The sequence below is a fragment of the Condylostylus longicornis genome, unplaced genomic scaffold, assembly GCF_029603195.1.
Source record: "Condylostylus longicornis isolate FDR11 unplaced genomic scaffold, ASM2960319v2 ptg000152l, whole genome shotgun sequence".
In the NCBI taxonomy this organism is placed as follows: domain Eukaryota; kingdom Metazoa; phylum Arthropoda; class Insecta; order Diptera; family Dolichopodidae; genus Condylostylus; species Condylostylus longicornis.
Window position 1 is genome coordinate 535,121 of NW_026578120.1, and position 18,644 is coordinate 553,764.

At 31.9% G+C, this 18,644-nt stretch overlaps 1 protein-coding gene and 1 long non-coding RNA gene across 3 annotated transcripts in view; one reads left to right on the forward strand and one right to left on the reverse strand.

Moving 5' to 3' along the window:
• Positions 1 to 12,638: 12,638 nt before the first annotated feature.
• LOC129615854 (uncharacterized) lies at positions 12,639 to 14,029 on the forward strand. Its single transcript, XR_008697490.1, has 3 exons — positions 12,639 to 13,211; positions 13,280 to 13,354; positions 13,890 to 14,029. It is a non-coding gene; the product is annotated as an uncharacterized LOC129615854 (long non-coding RNA).
• LOC129615852 (WD repeat-containing protein 48 homolog) overlaps positions 13,375 to 18,644 on the reverse strand; it is a 40,644-nt gene continuing 35,374 nt past the window's right edge. For both annotated transcript variants that reach the window (XM_055531237.1, XM_055531236.1), the window contains exons 3-14: positions 16,516 to 16,822; positions 16,329 to 16,425; positions 16,153 to 16,275; positions 15,886 to 16,098; positions 15,368 to 15,819; positions 15,189 to 15,312; positions 14,931 to 15,136; positions 14,760 to 14,864; positions 14,561 to 14,703; positions 14,306 to 14,501; positions 14,027 to 14,218; positions 13,375 to 13,963 (exon numbers count right to left, since the gene is read on the reverse strand). In XM_055531237.1, the coding sequence (XP_055387212.1) occupies positions 13,847 to 13,963; positions 14,027 to 14,218; positions 14,306 to 14,501; positions 14,561 to 14,703; positions 14,760 to 14,864; positions 14,931 to 15,136; positions 15,189 to 15,312; positions 15,368 to 15,819; positions 15,886 to 16,098; positions 16,153 to 16,275; positions 16,329 to 16,425; positions 16,516 to 16,560 (2,013 nt within the window). In that variant the 5' untranslated portion in view covers positions 16,561 to 16,822 and the 3' untranslated portion in view covers positions 13,375 to 13,846. The remainder of the gene's footprint in view (positions 13,964 to 14,026; positions 14,219 to 14,305; positions 14,502 to 14,560; positions 14,704 to 14,759; positions 14,865 to 14,930; positions 15,137 to 15,188; positions 15,313 to 15,367; positions 15,820 to 15,885; positions 16,099 to 16,152; positions 16,276 to 16,328; positions 16,426 to 16,515; positions 16,823 to 18,644) is intronic.

Sequence of the window (18,644 nt, forward strand, 5' to 3'; positions counted from 1 at the left end):
AAAAAATTGTATCTTGAAAAAAAAACATAGTGAAACCAAAAACTTCAAAGAAAATAAGAGAAAACTCTTTCTTTGCATTGTCAAACTGAAATTAACATTGGATGCCAAATGTTTTTTTTCTTAGAAAATTACGCGCCACTATGCAAAAAGTAAAAAAGAAGATTTTGTTATTTTATTTATAAAATTACTGCAGTTTGTAAATAAAAAATCATAATATATTTAATAATAAATGTTAAAAAAAAATATTATTTAATAAAAAAATATAACAAGTGAAAAAAAGTAAAAATTTGTTGAAAATTAAAAGGTGTATAATTCTAAATTGTTATTCCCATCTGCAAATACAAATAGTTTTATTACATGTGAATACTATTCATTTCAATAATTAAAAAAAGTATTTATTCAATAGTGCTTTGATTAATTCATAATTTGTAATTTTATTAAGCTTTTCATTTTGCAAAGAAAACGTATGCTTTCGTTTTGCTTTAAATTAAAATTACTTCTTGTGCAATGCGGTATATATGTATCTATCAAGCCATCAAGCTCAGAGAGTAAATCAAGAATAAATTCCTAATCAGATCAAAAGCAAAATTTTTAAGCAAATCAAAAGTAAATTAAAATTTATAAGGAGTTTAAATGGAAGGACTGTCGGAATTCATTTGTGTGAAGGAAATTGAACAATAGTTTTGGCTCTAGTGAATCTATACATTCTCTTAAATTTAAAATTTAAATTTCAAAAAAATCGGTTGGTAAATTCCATCTGAAAAATGCATTAAAAAAAATTTAAATATTCAGCTCAGGCAACCTTTCTTGTCTCCAAATGAAAGGGTACTGAATTACAGAGTAAAGTTTTTGAATAAGAAATAGAATTTAAAAAGAAATTGAAACAAAAAAAAAAAACAAGAAAATAATTATAACAATCTAAATGGCTTTTAAAACTATACTAAATAAAGTGAGAATCATAAAGATCACTTAAAGTTGCAAAAAAAAAAAAAATAAAAAAATATTTTAATCGGCATACTTCGAAAACACAAAACATTAAGAAATGCTTCGTAATTTTTTCCGAATCAAAATTTCGGAAAATATTTTCAAATTGATGGCCTGATAGAGTCTTAAGATTTATATTTATTGTTATTAATATTGTTTAAAGTTATCCAGTAAAATTATCAAACAAACTGATAATATAAGAAATTTTTTAACAAAATATGTTCATTTCCGTAGGTCATAAAATATTGTGATGTTAAAATACTTATAACTATTTGCAATTAATAAAATAAATTTATTCAAAGAGAAAAAAAATATAATGAGTTTTGCTTGAATTTTTTTTTTTTTTCACAGTTATCTAAAATGAAAACATATTTTGAAATATTTTTTACTTTAAAAAAAATTTTTAGCTAGTCTATCTTACAAACTACACATATTTTATAGTAGAGGCCAGAAAAGAAAATAAATCATGTCCGATCATAGGCAGATTAGGTTTGATATCATGGTCTCCGGAGGCCTGGCAGAAGAAATGTATTGGGTACCCCAATCCACAGATTGGAGTCAATTCGAAACGCTCCTCATGGATGGGATTGGAACCGTTCCTGCTTCTGTCAGAACGGAGATGGATATCGAACTGGCCAGCGAGGCTCTGACGGCGGCTATTACTAATGCCTACCATGGGAGCTGCCGCGCTAAGCCGAGGCGGAGCAATAGAAAGTGCTCGTGATGAAGTGAAGAGCTTTCAAGGCTTAGACTAAAGACCAGAAAGCTATTCAATAAGGCCAAGGCGTCGGGTTCGTAGGAAGAGTATAAAGACTCACTTACAAAATACAATAAAGAAATTAGGAAAGCGAAGAGAATCTCGTGGAGGGCGTTCTGCAAGGGCATTGATGAACTCTCAAGCAGTGCGGTTCTATTTTTACTGCAGTTATTGTAAACTATGTAGTCTTTCTTTTTGATTATTCCATTATCTTTCTATCTGATTTCCGGAAGGGATGCTAAATCTATTTTGTATCTGTTTATCTCATTTACAATTTTTCTCATTTTCCCAGGTTTCAACATTGTTCTTCTCAATTTTTTCATAAATATTAGTCAATTTTTCCATAAATAAAAAAATTATATAAAAGTACATTTCGCAGTTTTAACACATGATTCAGAAAAAAAAATGTATTTTTTCAGCTTGAGTACTCGACTTGAAATCATCTCGAAACTCTAGTGAGTTTTTACTACTTCAGCTTAAAAGCTAAGAAAAGATGTTTGGCTATTACAATTGCAGTTGTTATTAACATTTCATGTCATGTAAGCAAAATATTTTGATTCACTTGTGAAAAGCCGGCTTCAACTACAGTTATATATGTATGTATGAACTTATTATGCCAGTAATACATAAATTAGGTAATCATGCCAGTACTGTGTTTTTTTTCCAATTTTTTAGAGAGTGCAAGGGAGATAGAAATTCGTTGTTTTTGCATTTATAATGTTATTTTTAATATACATACATATGTATATACAATCTTATTGAGAGGACTGCAAAGTAGATACAAACAAAGATGCTCCTTTCTTTCATCTTATCATAATCACAAATCACAATACGCAGTTACAACAAAGCTTTAGCAATGCTGAGCTCAAGTTCACCAACTTTTAATCGCAGCGTTGCGTTGCAATTTAAATACATAACATTTTTTTAACAACTTTCTATTCATGGACTTAAATTTTTAAGATCATTGTAAATTCAAAACAAAAATGGTGTTATCTCTGCTTGCATTTATATTCAGGTTTAACATTTTATTTTGAAATTTGCGTACGACAATTGATAGTGAATTGTATTATTTGAGAAAAAATGTAGTAATTTCAAAAAAAAAATTATAATTTGAGTTATTTGAAAAAAAAATTAAATAAAATAGCTTATCAACACAATTAAAAAAAAATTTAACAAAATAATATATAAGAATTTCGTCTAGACTTTATATTTACATATGCGTACTCATAATTTTTCATATTTGCCGTCAACGAATTGGCATGCCATTGCGTAAGCAACTAAATTCGATAGCCAAGCTGCGATAGCCAGGTTGGATGCCGGGCCATGTGGGCGTGGAAAGAAATAAGGCTTCTGATGTGCTGGCAGGGAGGAGCAAAAACACCTTCTTGGGCCGGCGCCCTCCTGCGGATCTGACTACATATTAGCCGGTGGGAACTAAGAAAGGAATCGGAAAGAAGGCGTTTGGAGTGCTGGAGTAGTCTTCCGGGGCTGCGGCAAACCAAGGAGCTCTTGGGAGATTATGACCAGAAGCGATTTAAGATAATTATAGGGATGGGCGAGAATCAGGTGAGAATCCTCACCGGCGTTTCGAAGGGTCACTGCATACATAAGGAACGCCTCAGTCGGCTGGGCCTGGAAAGTGAGCATACTTGCAGATTCTGTGGTTATGATGGGGAGACCTATGTGCACCTTCTGGGGGAGTAACGGTGGCGGAGTTACGGTTTTCCGGTTGCCCCCGTTGTACAAATCTACAAATGTGCAATCTACAAGTAAATAAATTGGAAAATTGTTTTCACTGCGATGGATCGCAGCATTTTTCTTCTTTTTTTAAAAATTCTCTTGATAACAACAAATTTTTGGCTGTATCAACGTTGAATTGGTTTCTTATAACGAATTATAAATACTAAAATAAGGAGTATTTTTGTTTTTTTCTCGCTTACACTCCCTAAAAAATTGTATCTTGAAAAAAAAACATAGTGAAACCAAAAACTTCAAAGAAAATAAGAGAAAACTCTTTCTTTGCATTGTCAAACTGAAATTAACATTGGATGCCAAATGTTTTTTTTCTTAGAAAATTACGCGCCACTATGCAAAAAGTAAAAAAGAAGATTTTGTTATTTTATTTATAAAATTACTGCAGTTTGTAAATAAAAAATCATAATATATTTAATAATAAATGTTAAAAAAAAATATTATTTAATAAAAAAATATAACAAGTGAAAAAAAGTAAAAATTTGTTGAAAATTAAAAGGTGTATAATTCTAAATTGTTATTCCCATCTGCAAATACAAATAGTTTTATTACATGTGAATACTATTCATTTCAATAATTAAAAAAAGTATTTATTCAATAGTGCTTTGATTAATTCATAATTTGTAATTTTATTAAGCTTTTCATTTTGCAAAGAAAACGTATGCTTTCGTTTTGCTTTAAATTAAAATTACTTCTTGTGCAATGCGGTATATATGTATCTATCAAGCCATCAAGCTCAGAGAGTAAATCAAGAATAAATTCCTAATCAGATCAAAAGCAAAATTTTTAAGCAAATCAAAAGTAAATTAAAATTTATAAGGAGTTTAAATGGAAGGACTGTCGGAATTCATTTGTGTGAAGGAAATTGAACAATAGTTTTGGCTCTAGTGAATCTATACATTCTCTTAAATTTAAAATTTAAATTTCAAAAAAATCGGTTGGTAAATTCCATCTGAAAAATGCATTAAAAAAAATTTAAATATTCAGCTCAGGCAACCTTTCTTGTCTCCAAATGAAAGGGTACTGAATTACAGAGTAAAGTTTTTGAATAAGAAATAGAATTTAAAAAGAAATTGAAACAAAAAAAAAAAACAAGAAAATAATTATAACAATCTAAATGGCTTTTAAAACTATACTAAATAAAGTGAGAATCATAAAGATCACTTAAAGTTGCAAAAAAAAAAAAAATAAAAAAATATTTTAATCGGCATACTTCGAAAACACAAAACATTAAGAAATGCTTCGTAATTTTTTCCGAATCAAAATTTCGGAAAATATTTTCAAATTGATGGCCTGATAGAGTCTTAAGATTTATATTTATTGTTATTAATATTGTTTAAAGTTATCCAGTAAAATTATCAAACAAACTGATAATATAAGAAATTTTTTAACAAAATATGTTCATTTCCGTAGGTCATAAAATATTGTGATGTTAAAATACTTATAACTATTTGCAATTAATAAAATAAATTTATTCAAAGAGAAAAAAAATATAATGAGTTTTGCTTGAATTTTTTTTTTTTCACAGTTATCTAAAATGAAAACATATTTTGAAATATTTTTTACTTTAAAAAAAATTTTTAGCTAGTCTATCTTACAAACTACACATATTTTATAGTAGAGGCCAGAAAAGAAAATAAATCATGTCCGATCATAGGCAGATTAGGTTTGATATCATGGTCTCCGGAGGCCTGGCAGAAGAAATGTATTGGGTACCCCAATCCACAGATTGGAGTCAATTCGAAACGCTCCTCATGGATGGGATTGGAACCGTTCCTGCTTCTGTCAGAACGGAGATGGATATCGAACTGGCCAGCGAGGCTCTGACGGCGGCTATTACTAATGCCTACCATGGGAGCTGCCGCGCTAAGCCGAGGCGGAGCAATAGAAAGTGCTCGTGATGAAGTGAAGAGCTTTCAAGGCTTAGACTAAAGACCAGAAAGCTATTCAATAAGGCCAAGGCGTCGGGTTCGTGGGAAGAGTATAAAGACTCACTTACAAAATACAATAAAGAAATTAGGAAAGCGAAGAGAATCTCGTGGAGGGCGTTCTGCAAGGGCATTGATGAACTCTCAAGCAGTGCGCGTCTTCACAGGGTGCTTTCCAAAAAGTATGCTAGCAGGTTGGGGCTAATGGAACGGCCTGATGGCTCCATGACTGAGAACGGAAAGCAGGCGTTGGAGCTAATGGCATCAACGCACTTTCCTGACTCGGAGATTCTTCGAAATCACTCAAATGCGGTCATTGAACCAAGGGCATCCTCGCCCAGGAGGGATGACTGGCAACGATCCCGTCTAATCTTCACGATGGGCAGGATTAGATGGACTGTTTTCTCTTTCAGGCCCTTCAAATCTCCAGGTGACGACGGGATATATCCTGCATTTTTGCAGAGTGGTTTCAAACATATCGCCAGAGCACTGTTGGAAATTTTTCGTGCCAGCTATGCGTGGGGTTACATCCCTCAGGCATGGAGGGTGGCTAAAGTGACGGATTTTTCGAAGGTGGGTAAGCGACCAAGCAACCACCGTCCTATCAGCCTTACTTCTTTTCTATTGAAAGCAATGGAAAAAGTGATTGATAGATTTATACGGGAGGATGCACTGGGAAGCAATCCCTTGCATGAATCTCAGTACGCCTATCAGCGGGAAGGTCTACTGTACTCGATCTGCAGAGTCTGGTGGGGGTCCTTGAAAACTCACTAGAGGTGCGGGAGGTGGCAGTTGGCTGCTTCCTTGATATAGAGGGAGCTTTTGACAACACCCCATATCATGTCATTTGTGAGCCGTTGTACAAACGAGGGATTGATGCGACGACTAGCAGATGGGTTAATCGGATGCTACAGGGTAGGATTATTAATTCCACCATAGCTGAATATATACTCTTCATCTCCGCTGCAAAAGGATGTCCACAGGGCGGGGTTCTTTCGCCACTCCTGTGGTCCATTGTAGTGGACGATCTAATCGCTGCTATCAGGGGCTCAATTCTGTTTGGTGAACGTATTAGTTACGCTAGGGAGATGAAGTATCTGGGGTTAATCCTGGATGATCGTCTCTCTTGGAATACCCATATAGATATCGGGAGAGCTACGGCGGCCTTGTGGAGTGCCAGAACCCTATTTAAATTGGACATGATCGGGGCACCGGTTCGGGTAGCTGCCATACAACTTCAAAATTTATTTTGGCTATATCTCAGAAACTATAAAAGCTGTGGTATTGAAATTTCACACAAACGGATATATTAATAGGGCCAATATGTCTCATCAAAGTAGTTGAAATTACTTGGCTCCTTCTGGTACCTGCCATACAACTTCAAAAGTTATTTGGTTATATCTCAGAAACTATAAAAGCTGTAATATTGATATTTTACACAAGCGAATATAATAGTAGGGCCGATGTGCTTGATAAAATTCGTTAAAATTTCTTGGCTCTTTCTGGTAGCTGCCATACAACTTAAATAGTGGCACACACAGTATTTAGAAAAACACAGTAGTGAAATTTTGCATAAATTAATATGGTAATACGGCAACTTAAAGTCATTGTCTGTCCTATATACAGTTATGGCTTATTTATTCGCACATAGGATAACAAATTCGTACGGGTATCACAGAGTTGACAAGGTCAACTCTATTTTTTCTCGTTTTAATTTCTTTTTAAATTCAATTCCTTATTTAAAAATTTTATGCTTGAATTCAGTTAGTACCCTTCGATTTAGAAGCCAGGAAAGGTTGACTGCGCTAAAAATTGAATTTTTTTAAAATTTTTTTTCAGGCGGAATTTACCAACCGATTGTTTTTAGAGCTAAAAATATTAATCAATTTCCTTCATAAAAATAATTTTCGAATCCCGTTCCATTTAAACAACATATAAATTTGGAATTTATTAGAGAGTTACTCTCTGTTGAGTAAATCTGAAATACGGAGGCCATAATCTTGCCAGCAGAGGTTTAAGTGTTTGGGCGGCTTTCCCCCGCTCAGCCGACTGCCGATTTGACTTAGGAGTGAAATGGTGGATCCACGTTTCATTCATTGTGACGTAGTAACGCAAAAAATTCATCACGGTGAAATGGGACCAGATATGCCTCAGAATCATCAATTCGTTGTTGTTTTTGCCAATGCGGAAGAAAACGCGGCACCCATTTTGAACAAAACTTTCTCATACCCAAATGTTCGTGTAATATCGTAAATATGTATCTGATAACTATGCGGCCTCGGTATTCTCCTTCAATTTCAATTTGCGGTCGGATAAGACGATTTTATAAATTTTTTTGATGTTTTCGGAGTCCGAATTATACTTATCAAGCCATTGTTTGGTCTGCACTTTTTTTCCCATCAAAAAGCAATGCTTGATGAGCACACGAAATTCTGATTTTTACACTTTTTTTCAATTCACAAAAGTTAGTTCAATCGTTCACACTTTGACAGATATCGTAAATAAAAATAAAACTTTGACAGATATCGTTTGATGGTTGGTACTTTCTAAAACCATACGCATTCGGTATTTGTATCGCTAGGTATATGTCATCCTACAGACTTATATCTAAAGCGTTTTTTCATTAAATACATTTTTGAGTTTTTTCCGAATACACGTTATCTGAGAGAATTGAGAGTAAAAAATAATAATATTAATAAAAATTTAGACCCAAATACACTAAATAAAACAAAGTTATTAAAAATTTTATTTGTTATTTAATTTAAATTTGTAATTATTAGATTTTAGGTTTCAACTATTATTTTAATTATTATTATAGTGCTTTTGTAGTTTTATATCATTATAACATTATCGTTGTCCGAATAGGTCCAATTAAAATTTTCCACATTAACTATACGTGAAGATCAATAACTGGATTTTTAGAATAATGTCAAAATACACAGATCAAAGGGTGAATTTTACTTGGATTATAATTATTTTGCTACGAAAAAACTCGTTTTTGTTGTTTTTTTTATAAATTTGACCCTCGCAGACACGATATTCCTGAAACTTATCATTGTCTTTCATTTTGAAAAAGAAAAAGTGCATGTTAATAATGCATAATACTGCGTAATAAAGATTATAAAAATTTTGAAAAATACTTTGTTTTAGTTAATATTCTAAGGTTTTGAACACAGTTTTCGCCTGATAGACATGTTATTTTTAAAATTTTTCCCACATAATGTTATATCAAAATGAAGGTCAGAATATAGGGCTCTTCTTCCTTTAAAAGAAACGATAGGTTGATAACGTGGATTTATTAGTAAATGACGGTTAACTGAAAATTTAGAAAAAATTTTTTTTTAAATTTTAACTTTGAACTTGAATATCACTGAAACTAAAACGGTATACAGTTAAAACGAAAATTTTTTTAGCTTTAAAATTAATAATTAAGGTTAGATTTACCTGTCATATTTCTCGAGTTATTAATAAAAATGTGAAAATTACACGGTTTTTGCATGTTGCAACTTTGAAGCCCCGCAACTCGAGAAAAAGGGCCCAAAAAGAAAAATGTTATAAGGCGTTTTTTGTTCATCTGAATTCATTCTATCACCCTACTTCGGGAATTGAGTCGCGGGCACCCTGTATATATATTTCCATACCGGAGACGACTCCCTAAACTTGTTCAAAAGAAAATGTACATTTTCTTTTGAACGAAATTTGCTCTATTACCGACCGTATTGTGTAAACAATAGGTAGGTTATGTGATGGCAACAAATTTTGCATATCGAGTTTTCGGTGGGAACGTACTTCTCCATAGTAGGGAAGTGTAAATAAACTATTTTTAGCAACCTGTCGGTCTGTCGGTCTGTCGGTCTGTCGGTCTGTCGGTCTGTCCGTCTGTCGGTCTGTGTGTGCACGCGTGTATCTCAAGTTCGGCTGAACCGATTTTGATGAAATTTTATATGTAAGTTTGTTTCCACCATGGCACGGATCGATCAACTTTTGGTATATATCAGGCCTCGGGAACTGCACTTTTTAGCGAGCCTGTTTTACATTTTTGAACATTTTGAAGAAAGTATTCAACCGATTTACTTGAAATTTTATATATAAGCTCAGCTCGACCGTCCACAAAAATTCGTATGTTTTGGAAGAAATCAGGCATCGTCAACTAGACGTTTACTACGGGCCAAATATACATTTTTGTGTATATAAACAGAAATAATCAACCGATTTCATTGAAATTTAATATATAAATTCCCCGTATTAAAACAATGAACATGTAAATTTTTTGGAAAGATCAGGGCTCGAGAACTGATTTGCGGGCCGATTTTACATTTTTCACCATATCCACAGAACAAATTGATGGAATTTCTTGAAATTTGATATTTGAGTTCTGGTTGTTACCCAAACTAACTGGCGAGCATTTCAGGGAATTCGGGTAGCACAAAGCGAAACTCTACTAAGAGCCAAATTTACATTTTTCTAAGTATGTTAACTATAAGCTTACAAATGTCCTAAAAATTGGAAAGAAGTATTTAACAGACATTTTTATAATATTCTGTAACACTTTCATTTAACTAGGCAATACACAATGCGGTCGGTTATGTGCTGACCACATCAGATTTTTTTTTTTGTAGTGTAGCATTTGTTGAAACCTGAAAAAAGCAACCTGAAGGACCAAATTGAACTACCTATGGACAGCTTGAGACATAAATTTTGTCCGTCTGGTATAAGAAAGTTTTTAAAAGCTTGAAAAAACTTTATAAAGGTTTGCCGTCTGGGATAATACTCTTTGAACAAAAATCAAAGAAAATAATAACGTTTTCGAGTTTTCATTTTCTCAATGTTTAAAGTTTTCCCAACTTCTGTAAAGTAAAATTTAACGTCTTTCTGGAACAAAACTAAAAAAAACTTCAAAAAGAAAAACAATGACGTAACTTCTCGCAAAAAGAAAAAATAATCTGGTAATAAACTAAACGGGTTTACTTCAGGTTTCGTTCGTTTTTATTGGTATTGGATTTAGTATATCGTTCAATTTTACTTGTATTGTATTTATAATAGCAACTGATCCGGTCATTTGTGTGTATAGAATTTCATTTATTTTACCACCCATTTGCTTTTATTAACATTCCATATAAGAGTACATTGTTCGTTTTTATTGATCTCCGATTGAACTTCGTTCAATTTTACTTGTATTGTATTTATATTAGCAACTATAGGTTACTTTTGTGTGTATAGGATTTCATTTATTTTACTTCTCATTTGCTTCTATAAATATTCCATATCAAATTGAAAGCTACCTGTATGAAATAAAAAAAAGGAAGCCTTGAACCAAAGCATATCTACTAATAAGTATTTCGACTCGTTCCATTCTGTTAGTTTTCGTTTGCATCTTGCTTTCAAATCCTTAAAATATTCCATTTTTTTTTAGAATTAGATGGTAATAAGAGTTGTGTAGGCAAGAAAGAAACAAAATATTGTAAACAAACGAGTGTATCAAAAACATTGAACTGAAATAAAATTAAATTAAGTTAGTTAAGAATTTTGTTATTTTTATTTTGATAATAACAAAATTTATTTTCCATTTTATTAAAGTTAGGTAAAAAATTCAAATGTATGAAAGCAAAAGATATATGCGTTTGAATTTTAATGTATGAATGTACACATGGATGTACTTGGTACAGTAGATAAACAGTATCAGGTAGTGACATAAAAATAAAGTAATTTATAAAGCAAAAAAGGTGTATGCATACTGGTTAATACTTTATGAAACATAATTATTACCAATTCATGGGAAATATATTTTAAATTTATTAAGATTGAAATAAAAATAAAAATGAAATTTTCGTGTCGGCTTTTTCTCCTCACTCACAAAATTATGTCTCAAACACTTCAAATAATGTATTTCACAATTATTTAAATTTTTTTAAATATTATACGTCTTTTCAAAATTTATTTTTATTATTTTTCAAAATTATATTATATAAATTATGATATTTTTTAAACACTTTTAATAATATTTTTCACTTTATAATATTTTTCTTTAAACACTTCCGCTTCGCTTTTATTTTTGAAAAGGACACATTTTTTGCCACCTTGTACTGGAATAAGTTACAAAAATTAAACTTCTATTGTGTACTCTTTCCCTCTCCCAAAAATTTTCAATGTGTATAAAAATGAAAATAAGAAGGTATAATGCTTAACTCTTTACTCGAACTACTTATTAGTAGATATACTTTGTCTTGAACTGGGCTACCATATATTACTACCATTATATTACTACCATTATATTTATCCATAAAATTATCCGCTTTTATCCATTTTTTAATCGATAATAATTATTATCGCGTTTTAACCTAAATATTTAATATAAAAGAAAAAACTTAAAAAAAAATAAATCATTACATCCCATTAACATTATACCTCATTAGGAATTGAAGTAAAATATTAAATTAGGATAGGATTTCAGTTTCCTTCGAGTATTAAAAATAAAGATAGTTACAAATATTTTTATTCTATAAATTTCTTGTGAGGAATATTAAATTCAAACTAATTAATTTAAGAAATTACTTATCGTCTAACAAATTTTTTAGTAAAAGTTTTAAATCTTTCTCTACGTTTTAAACTTTTTGGTTTATATATGTAAGTAGAAATATTTTGTGGTTCAAAACTTATTACTAATTTACAAAACCCATTACATATTCTTTTCTTCAAAGTTTATCATAAATACGAATAGCCATATAATTATAACCAAAAAACATGCAATTATATATACAGAACGGAAGTGAACGAAATAAATGATTGAACAAGATTTTATAATCAGTGAAAAAAAAGTAGTTCGTTCAGAACGAATCACTGAAATGAACGATATTGCCAATGGCTACTTTCTATTCCTTGCTCCAAAACAAAAGTATCGTAAGAGTTGCATTTCTAATGGAGAAAAATGAAAAATTTTCCCCACTTCACATGGTACATATTGTATACGTGTGTATGTATGTTTCTAGTTTAAACCAGAGATCCTCAAACTTTTCCCTCGTAGACCCTTTGTCGCGTTTCTCAATTTTTGTTAGACCTCCTGCTACTTTCTTTGATAGATTTAGACTTGTAACAGTAGCAAGGTACACTTATGATGTGAAGAAGTTAAATAAAAAACATATTTAATTAAATTTATAATTTTTTATTAATTTTATTATATTTAATTAATTTATTTATTAAATTTAAGTGAAAGTAAAGTATTTCTAACATGAGCAAAACTAAACTAAAAATAATGCAATTTTACACATATCACTTGCTTTTTCAGTCAATATTATTATATATATTTTATAAAAAATTAAAGTAAATTATTGGGAGAATGAACTTGACGGTTTGATAATAAATTATCAACATTTGGCATTAATTTAGTCAGGTTTAACTTCAAATTTAATCGGTTAATAATGTCTGGTCTGTTTTTTTGTTATGAAATTCATAACTACGTTGGAACCCTTTCCTACAAGGCGTGAAGATGGGAAAGCTGAGAAAAAGATTAAATTTTTCATTTATAGATGAAATAATATATTGTCTTTCTAAAAGGAAATTTTCATTAAATAGACCCCCCATTTTCATTTCGACGATCTGCAATTTTTGGGAATCACTGGTTTAAACAATGAGTGCAAAACATAAATAATGATCGTATCATTTTCAAAAAAAAATAAACTTCTGAATTTTGGTAGCTGTCGCAATGAAACGTAATTTATTTTCTAAGTTACTCATATGGGTTTTTGTATTATTTCTTTCACAAATAAATTTTATTAATGGAAAAAAAGAAAAAGGTAAAATTGGATATTTGCTGCTTTCTATCTATATGAAGTTTTTAACAATAAAAAAAATGAATTTTTAGATGAAATGCGTTGGAATGTAGATGTATATAGAGGCCCAAACAGCGATGCACTTAAATGGGGTTTTGTTATAAGAGGTAATTCTGAAACAGATGATATGCAATTACAAAAATTTGAAATTTATTCTCAACATTTAGCAAAGCAATAATTTTTTTTGTTAACGTTGTAAAATCTACTTTTTGATTTCTTTCATTTTATTTATTAGTTACATGTACATTTTTTATTTTAGAATATACATATGTATATTCGTAGATACACAGATATCCAAATCAAATTACATAAGAGTATAAAAACATTTAACTTTTTCCATTATTCGTACATATTCGTATATGTAAATATTGTAGTGTTTGACTTATATTAATTTTTGTATATTCTTAATTGAAAGCAAATCAATATATAAAGTGGATACATACATATATATGTGTGTATGTAATAATTTTTGAAATTACACTGAATTTTTGCTTATATGTACATGATAGTCACATATTTCAGTAGATTATTTTGATCATTAGCCCCATTTTTATAAAGGAATATTTGAGAATATTATAGTTGCAAATACTATTTAAAACTCAAACTTTAGCATCATAATTGAAATTCGGTTTTGTTTTATAGTGAAATGTTAAATCAGCAGACTGTTTCCAAATAAAGTGACGCACTGTTCTTAAATCCATGTTTGGGTCAACAACCTAAAAAATATGTTATGCAAGGATATATACACATATAATGTTCAAAGAAATATAACTATATACCACATCATTGCAAAGAAGTTCTATTCTATCTTCAGGAGGGATTTGAGAGCCTTCGGAATTAGCATCACTTTGACTATTTTGAGATGAATTTGATGCACCGCCACTTGGAGTTATTTCTGCGCCTAACACCTTTTCCAAAACATGCTCGCATACTTTTCGACACTGGATGAATTCGTTCGCTACAAGTCTATCCTACATGTACATGCGTATAATAAATACATGCACATTTTTATATGTGTACATACGATTTTTCTAAAAATATATTTTTAGGTTATTTACCTTCTTCATTCGATCAGGTTTTGTCATTTGAGGGTGGGGTTGCAGGTAAAAAGGAATTTTTATAAATTTTGGTATAGCTTTTTCTAAGACTACTTCAGCCACCCATGGTGGAACAGTTTCGTGCAATAATGTACTCTCACTATCTCCAGCTGCGTCTCTTACCAATAATCTGCAAACTGTGCGACCTCCAACCTCACTGTTTTTCCGAAACGAAATTTAAAAAAAGTTGATCTTTGAATTTTTGAAACTTCTTACCTGAAGTTAACGGGAGTATGTTTAGGAACTGAAAAATATTCGTTTCCACGAATGTTGTCTGGATCTAAATCATTAGGAGGCATGCTGTGGGGTGGCGACCAATATTCTAACAAAGCTTGTAAAAGAAGACTGCCGTAATTTATCTGGAAGAGCTTCATTTCTACGAAAACTGTTATAAATTCTGTTATTTTCATATTACCTTTGTATCATTTCCCGGTTTGGCTAACTCTGGTAAACCTGCTTCTATTGACACCCAAGCAGAAAAGCAGTCCACCTCATCTTGGCCTAAAACTATGGTTGGCATCTGTCAAAGAAAAAATGATATACTGATTCCAGTTTAATAATTTGTGTAAATACAAGTGAATCTTACTCCCGTTTTTAAATCAACAGTAAACCAATTTGGAATGTATACTCTCTGATTGCGTTTATTAACTTCTTCGTCAAAATCAATTTTCCCTAAATCTTCTTTTTTAACAATTTTTAGAACGTCATAAATTGCCACATTATCTTCTGTGTCCTTTGTAACAATATGGCGTTTATCATTTAATACCATACATTTTTTTATAGCAGCACCCCCTGAAATACAAGAGTTTAAAAAGGAATTTTGTGACAAAAATTACATTGTCACCTTTAATACAAACTAACTCATTGGAATTCGTATTTGGGAAATTGCTACCTTCTATAGAATTTAGTGTACTTTTGTCATAATTTGGTAATTTCCAACACCTAATATCTGAATTCCATGTCGTTGACTAAAATAAAAAACATAAATAAAAAATTCAATTCCAAAAATTTTTAGACTGATACCCAAATAGCAGTTTTTTCAATGTCATAGCATAAACTCAAAACAGGCGCCTTTTCTTCACATACAACTAAATTATTTGTAGGATTTCTTAACTCTGTTATACAAATCTTTTTATCTCTACTTCCGGATATTACGTATTGAAAATTTTCTGACATTAGTAGCGTCCAGACACCTTCTTTATGAATATTCGATATCGTTTGTATGCACCTTTGCTGACCCAAGTTCCATAACTTTATTGTCCCATCAGAACTTCCTGAAATTACTTGCGTACCGTCTGTTGATACAACTAAAGCTCTAACATTTTCCGTATGACCTCTGAGTTTCATTATTCGATTACACGTTCTTGGATCCCATACCCTTAAAACATTTTCTGTTGAGCCGCTTACAATTACAGTGCCAGAAGGATTCATTGCTAAGCTATATATCGAGTCCTTGGATCCCGCAAGACTAGAGGCTGTAAAAATAAGTAAGATTATACTCAAAAAATGAACTAGAAAACTATGCAATTGAGAATATTCACTTGTGACTGTATTATTACTGGCAGTCAATGCAGTTAATGTATTCACATCCCACAGAAATATCGCTTTATCTAACCCTGCACTTGCAACTTGTTCTCTATCTCTAGCGTAGGCTAATGCCTGAACATAATCCCTATGGGTACGTAACGTGGACATGCAGAATCCTTTGTGCGCATTCCATACTTTAACGGTAGTATCACAGCTGGCACTTATTACTAAAATAATTGAAGTTATTGCAATTTGAAATCAAGAATGAATTAAAAAATTACAATTTCTTCCCTTGCAACAAAGCACTATGTCATTTACCCAATCATTGTGGTGCTCCATGCTTTGAATATATTTATCTTGCGAGTCTGTTTTCGTGTTCCATACCCTAATTATTGCATCACGACCTAATGTGTAAAAAATATAAATTAAGTTTTTAATAGCTCAGTACTAGAACCACCTGCGGAGTAAAGTTTTCCATTATCTTGATCTAGTTGTAATGCATTTACTCCATTTCGATGTTGCTTTTCCTCCGCATCGCGAATGACAAATGATACCTTAAAAAGTAATTGAACGATATTTCGTAAACAATATTTAATATACATGCATGTATTATGCCCATAGTTGTTCGAATTACAAACACAAACCTGCATTTTCTTTCGATTTCCTTGACAAGTTTTATGCGTCAACATATTAAATCAGCCTATAATTATATATTTTTTAAAGATTTTTATTTTTGGTGCGTTTTACTAATTTAATTCATATGAGAAAATCATAATTATTTCAGTGCAATAAATTATGAGTTTCGGAGCAATTAAAACAATATAAGACTGTCATTGGCTCGTTGAACGCTCCATTTTCAGTCAATGTTGAGAGTATTCTCATCAGGGATGCGTTTATCTTTCTATCAAATGGTGTTTTCATTAGGTTTGACTGGTATAAAACTTTAAAAACCTTTAAAAAGGGAAACAATGACATAACTTATTGCAAAGAAAAATAAAATTCTCTTTTAGAAAAAATAAACCAAATGGAAAAGCTGAAAAAACTTTATATGTACATATGTACATACATATGTATATGATAAACGTTAAATTTCAAAATATTTATCAAATAACCAAATATTTTTTGGTTATGCAAAAAACAGTAAATTTTGATTTTGAATTGTAGAACTAAGAAAAAATAACATGGGAATTCATTTTGTTTTATTTTTAATAACAAAATTTTGGAAAAAAAATTATTGTTGATGAAACCTTTTTTAAAAAATAAACCTTCTGACATAACCAAGAAAAGCATGTGTGTCGACAGCTATACGATTTTGAGAGTTTTTAAAGCACTAAATTTTATTAAAAATGAAAGCGCCCTGATTTTCTCTCATTAATGTCCAGAAAGTATTATCCCAGATACTTTGCATGCAGAAACTTTATAAAATTTTTAAAAACTTTCTTGTACCAGACAGACCTATTACTTCATTTCGGTCATTGTCAGATAGGAACGTCTACCTTACAGCTCAGGGCCCACACCGCCACTCGGTCTCACGCTTTCCAGTCTATACGTTCACTACATCTGAAAATGAAACGAAAGAAGCTTCCCGCGTCCATTAATTTTGAGTTCACTTTCTACCAAAAATCGCACTGTCACCCTTTATGGGGAATCCTGGCGGAGGATAGAAAGGTGATTGAAATGGTCAAAAGCTACATTCGTTTCGTGGCCACGTCTCGCGCAGAATTCTTTGCTTGGTAAATTTCAGCCTGATATCTAGATGTCAACTAACAACAGGCGTTCCAAGTCAAGATGGAACCGCGTATGCTGAGAACTACATGGCTAAGGGGCAGCTTAGTTGTTCATGTGCGAATTCTGGATACCAGGCGTAAACTTTCCCATGGTATGACGGGCTATGCTATAGGTGGTTTTACTTTCCTGCGCTACCCGTGGGAACAACAAGAATAGTAATAAAAACAAAAAACAAAACAGAAACAACAACATACTATACAAAGAAAATAACGACAAGGCGGCTCAAAAATCTGCGGAACCAGAGCTTGCCTCGACTGACACAGAAGAGGAACTCCTTTTGATACGATTGAAAGAACCGAAGGGGAGCTGAAAAGACTGGACATCAGGAGAAGAAAGCATTATGTCCCTGGCGCATCCAAACGACGTATTGGGGCCTGCATCAGGGACGGTATATTCCCAGAGAAGGCTAGTAAAAACGAGAAAGACCGGCTGGAGAATCTGAGCGCCTGCGGAGCAGATATTGCGCCCAACCATCCTTAGAAGAGGGAAAGATCTGAAAGCAACACTCTGGATGCAGGACCTTCAAAAAAGAAGTCAACGGAGCACAATGGTAAGGAAAAGGACCTGGCAACATTTCTCAACAGTGCCCAAAAATACCTTCTTATCGGGATGCAATAGCGCAAATCAAAGTGGCCGTCGCCATGCAAACTTGAGCGGCTATCCGAAGCCCAGATGGGAAAATTGAAGCACCCGTCATGGACGAAATGGATAAAGTTGTGAATTCTGTTGACTGTTTGCTTCAACTGCAGGAGAAGCTTGAGATATTTAATAATCAAAGGAATTGTAGACTTGAGAAATGCAAATCGTATTTTGAAGGACGACTTAACGTTTTGTTAAAATTGAATTAGAGAAACTCAAGGAAAAAAAGGGTGCAACAAATTGATTGAAATTTCCGGTGTGCAGATTCTTCAAATCATTCAAAATTGGCAGAGTATTTTTTTTCGAAGATGGGTGTCGAATTAGATAATAATGTATAAACATAATA